Source organism: Hipposideros armiger, unplaced genomic scaffold (genome assembly GCF_001890085.2).
Source record: "Hipposideros armiger isolate ML-2016 unplaced genomic scaffold, ASM189008v1 scaffold_1486, whole genome shotgun sequence".
In the NCBI taxonomy this organism is placed as follows: domain Eukaryota; kingdom Metazoa; phylum Chordata; class Mammalia; order Chiroptera; family Hipposideridae; genus Hipposideros; species Hipposideros armiger.
Window position 1 is genome coordinate 37,463 of NW_017732836.1, and position 4,512 is coordinate 41,974.

The 4,512-nt window shown below is 49.7% G+C and overlaps 1 protein-coding gene across 1 annotated transcript in view; it reads left to right on the top strand.

Moving 5' to 3' along the window:
• Positions 1 to 2,749: 2,749 nt before the first annotated feature.
• MB (myoglobin) overlaps positions 2,750 to 4,512 on the top strand; it is a 40,920-nt gene continuing 39,157 nt past the window's right edge. The window contains exon 1 of the mRNA XM_019634059.1: positions 2,750 to 2,939. Within this exon, the coding sequence (XP_019489604.1) occupies positions 2,845 to 2,939 (95 nt within the window). The 5' untranslated portion in view covers positions 2,750 to 2,844. The remainder of the gene's footprint in view (positions 2,940 to 4,512) is intronic.

The window sequence follows — 4,512 nt, forward strand, 5'->3', positions numbered from 1 at the left end:
TCTGCTTCGTTTATTTTTGCATTTGAACAAAGGATTTCGAGACCATGAAAAATTTGAAAGTCACTGCTGGTAGCCAGTAACTCTCATGGTACAGGGAGAAAACATGGTCCAAGAGTCTCATCCAGCCAATGGCAGCTACAGGCAGAACTGGAAATTCCTAATCCTAACGATTTTACTGCTGATGGAGATGGTGATGATGGTGGAGGTGATGAGGATGATGAGAGGTGATGATGATGGAGGTAATGATGAAGATGGAGGAGATGATGAGGATGATTATGGTAATGATAAAGGTGATGATGCTGTTGATGATGGAGATGACAAGGGTGGTAGAGATGATTATGATGAGGAAGAGAGCAGCAAATATTTACACAGTACACCCTGATTACCAGGCCCTGCATTAAGTATTTCACGTATATTCACTTATTTAAGCCTCGCAACAACCCAATAAGGGAGATAGTCTCATTATCATCATCAGAGAGGTTAAGTAACTTGCCCAAAGTCACACAGCTGGAACGCAAACCCAACGAGCTTGGATCCAGCACATCTGCTCTTGACCACTGTGCCATATTGCCCCACAATCTTGGCACATTAGTGATGAGTTCCCATCCTCACTCACTCTGGTTCTTGGGGTCTAGAGCAGAGGAGGATTTTTGCAGTTCTGAGAGAGTCCTCAGTCTTCTCTGTGGGAGTCCGATTGGTGTCAGTTCAGAGGACAGCTGGAAAATGGTCTCCTTTCTCTCTGACTTGCCTGTAGACCTGTGATAAACTAGGCAAGTTGACAGTAGGACTGAAGATGACAACGCAAGGCAAAGGGGCATTTCTAAAACACTAGAGCAAATGCCTGCACCCATTTTCACAGTGTGAGGGGCTTTGTCGGCTCATTTTGGGGGTTGCTACTGTCAAGAAAATCTGGGTACAGCCTCCTGTCACTACTGACAGTTTATCCCTGGCTCTCCCAGAGATAACCTCTGGGGACTCCCAGCTAGAGCACTTGAAGCCTAGAGAGGAAGGCAGCTGCGTGATTCAGAACGATCTGTGGGGGCACTTATTTGCCCAACTCTCCTGAATTTAAAATAAATCTGGGGTCCTTCTGTGGCTGACTTGCACTTACAGTCAAGGGTGAGGCGGGGGTCATGCCTTATTTTTGGAGGCTGAGAAATCATCTAGACCAATCCTTTGGGTTTACAGGTGGGTGAACCAAGACCCAGAGAGGTTGAGTGGCTTCTTTAATGTCACACAGCACATTGGAGACAAAGCTAGGGTCAGAACTCAGCTTCTGTAATTCTCAGTCCCATATTTTGGTTTTTTCCCCCCAGACACCTGGGGGACTCCCATAATGCCTGAGATCCCTGGCTCCCTTGGGTCCCAGGTCCTCGGTCCTATTCTGCCCCAGCTGGTCTCCTTCCAATTCCTTCCCAGAAGTCCCGACCTCGGGTCTTCACCTGTGGGTGCTAGTTCTCTCATCTGTCAGGCAGGAGTTCAAGGATCGTTGTCACTAGATAATAATAGCCAGGAGCTCAGGGACCCTTGGGTGAAAGGTGCCAGAGATAAGCTGTCAGTGACACACAAGGCTTGGCCAGGGCCCCAGGGTGAGGTGGTGACACTGGGCATGGCTATGGATAGCCCTGGGTGTTCTCTGTCCAGCTATGTGGTGCATGCTTGTGTGTGCGTGTGTCTGAGTGTGCGTGCGTATGATGAGTACAGCTGTGAGCTGCAAGACACTTACGCAAACTGGAGCGTGTCCACAGTCAGGTTGAAGGGTATTGCAGAGCCAGGAAGCTGCAAAAGAGGAACCTTTTAAGGTACGGGAGCTATTAGAAAGCCTGAGCCTGCAAACAGTTAAGTGNGACTTTCTGGGTTCAAATTCCAGCTCTTCCATCGATTACTTGTGCGACCACAGCAACTTTCCCTAACTTCCCCTTGATTAAGTGGGGATAATGTCAGTATCTCTCACATGGGGCTATTGGGGGAAATTAAATGAGGTACCAAACGTCAAGTGCTGGACTAGGGTCTGGCACCCAGTAAAGTCTCTGTATTGGCTGCTATGGTACAAATGGAGGGGCCCGAATGGAATCAAAGAAACACCATGCAGTGAGGCAAGCAATACACTAGGACCATATACAAATAAATGGAAGGAGGAAGCAATTAATTGGGCCTTGAGGGGGTACATCAAGCAAAACTTTTCAGAGGGAACTATTTGAGCCAGGAGTTGTCTGGGTAGAGTGGGAAAAATTCAGGCTCAAAAAGGTTATGGATTGGCCGAGGTTCACCCAGCTACAAGCAGGAGATCATCTCGGCTCCTCCCCACCACTGCTGGCTGGGCGAGGGGCACTCTAACAGAGTGGGCAGAATGTGGATGTGGAGCCAGCTCAGGGCTAGGACTGCCCCAGGGCCAGCCCAGGGCACCTGCTGCCCAAGCTTAGAAACATGACAGTTCCTCTGGGGGGGATGGCTGACAGCGGGGGGGAATTGGGTTTCAGGCTGCTGGCGAACCGCCTCGGTGGTGCCCTTTCTATTGGCCTTTTTGACTCCAGACAGTGGCCCAACCTCCTCCCCACTCTTTCCACACACACAACCACCCCCACCTCCCTGTGGCCTGAGTTGTCCTACCTCCCCACAATGGCACCTGCCCCAAAATAGCTTCCATGTGAGGGCTAGAGAAAGGAAAAGATTAGACCCCTGCACAAAGGGCGGGGGGAGTGAGCAAGCTGTCAAGTGATCTGTGTCAAGCATCAGGGAAGGTATAAAACTCCTTGGGGACCAGGCAGCCTCAAACCCCAGCTGTCAGGGTCAGGACACCCAGTCAACCCACACTCGCTCTCTCTGTCTTCTTCAGACTACACCATGGGGCTCAGCGACGGGGAGTGGCAGTTGGTGCTGAACGTCTGGGGGAAGGTGGAAGCTGACATCCCGACCCATGGGCAAGAAGTCCTCATCAGGTAAAAGGAGGAGATTCCATTGTCCCTATCACCTACTTCCCAAAGACCAAGGGTGTTTGCCTGCCAGGCGGAGCGTGTGCCCCAGGGTTGACCAGTTGGCTGTGTTAGGTGAGTTTGTTAATATCCCCACTTGGTTATCTTTTGCTTCTAAGTGTCAAGGATTAGAGTCAGGAAAAGAAAGGGAGTCCATCTCACACCTATGTCAGCAGTTGGGAGAAGCTTGACGATCCAACTCTGAATGCCTAGGGTCCACTAAGAGGAATTACAGACAGTCAGAGTTAACAAAGATCCTGAGAGATATTACCCAGCTGCCTCACTTACTGGATCCGAACAAAAAAGAACTGAGAGGGGATGGACATCCCCAGAGTCGTAAGTTTATTAAAGTCTGTCAGGTGTCAAGGCTAAGACCTGACCTTCCAAATGAGGCATGTAGCTCTAGACCTGGCTTTGCCATGGAGCTGCTGTGTGACCTTTGGGCCTCAATTTCCTCTCCTGTACAACGGAGGAAAATCCTAATATACACATGAGAGGGTAGAAGTGAGAACTGAATAAGATGATGCATGTAAGGGGGTCAGCACAGTTTCTGGCATATAGTGAGTTCTAGAAAACGTTAGTAACTGTTACATTGGGTTGTTGGAAAAGTCACGACGTATTTTTTCTACGTTTTTCATTGCAAAAACGCGTCGTGACTTTTCCGACAGCCCAATAGATGAGGCCCAGCCCAGGGACATTTAACGTATCATAATTAGAAAACAGACGACAGAGACCCATTAGTGACTTTTGACATGAGTATGTCTTGCATCTGAGAGCTCAAGATGGTGCGGTCTCCAAACACATCTTGCTTTCTATAGCAAGTGATTCCAGAATAAACCAAGGGGGGGAATTGTGACTAGAGGATGGCTTGCAGCTTGTAAGTAGAATCCTGTTTTCTCATTGCCTTCCACCCTGAATGGTGACCCACTCTCTTCTCCCGGCCCCTTCCCTTATGCTCTGGGCCAGCGGTCAAATACCTAATGGGGTGTAAATCAGTATTGCTGCACCTGGGAGAAACAGTCTGAGGGGTTGCCACGGACCCAGTGGATGTCCTTTGCACTTGACTTTACAGATGAATTTCTCCTTCCTTCTGAGCAGGGTTTCCTCTTCTACTCAGGTGCCCTTTCCATCTCCCTTGGGCCTCACCCATTTCCAGCTCCCACGTCTGGGGAGAACAGTCAGTCCTGGAAGCTCTGGTATCTGAAGTTGGAGCCCTTGATGGTCCACATTAGAAATATTTGAGGAAGGGCAGTCAAGTTCTCTGTGGACTCTAACGGGCATCATGGGGAGTTTTCTTATGTCTTTCTCCTCCTGTCTCTGTCATCTGGCTGCTGGGGCTACCACAGGTCCTGCTCTATTGGATAAAAGCCTCCCCCCAGACGGATGTCAACTACTCAGCCTCCAATTTGCTGTGTGACCTTGGACAAGCCACGACTCCTCTCTGGGTCCTATTTCCCTATTGGCTCCCTTGGTCTCTGAGATCCTTCCTGCTCGCATGCCCTGGCATTCTCCAGATCCATGATCCTCCCCTGCTTTGCGG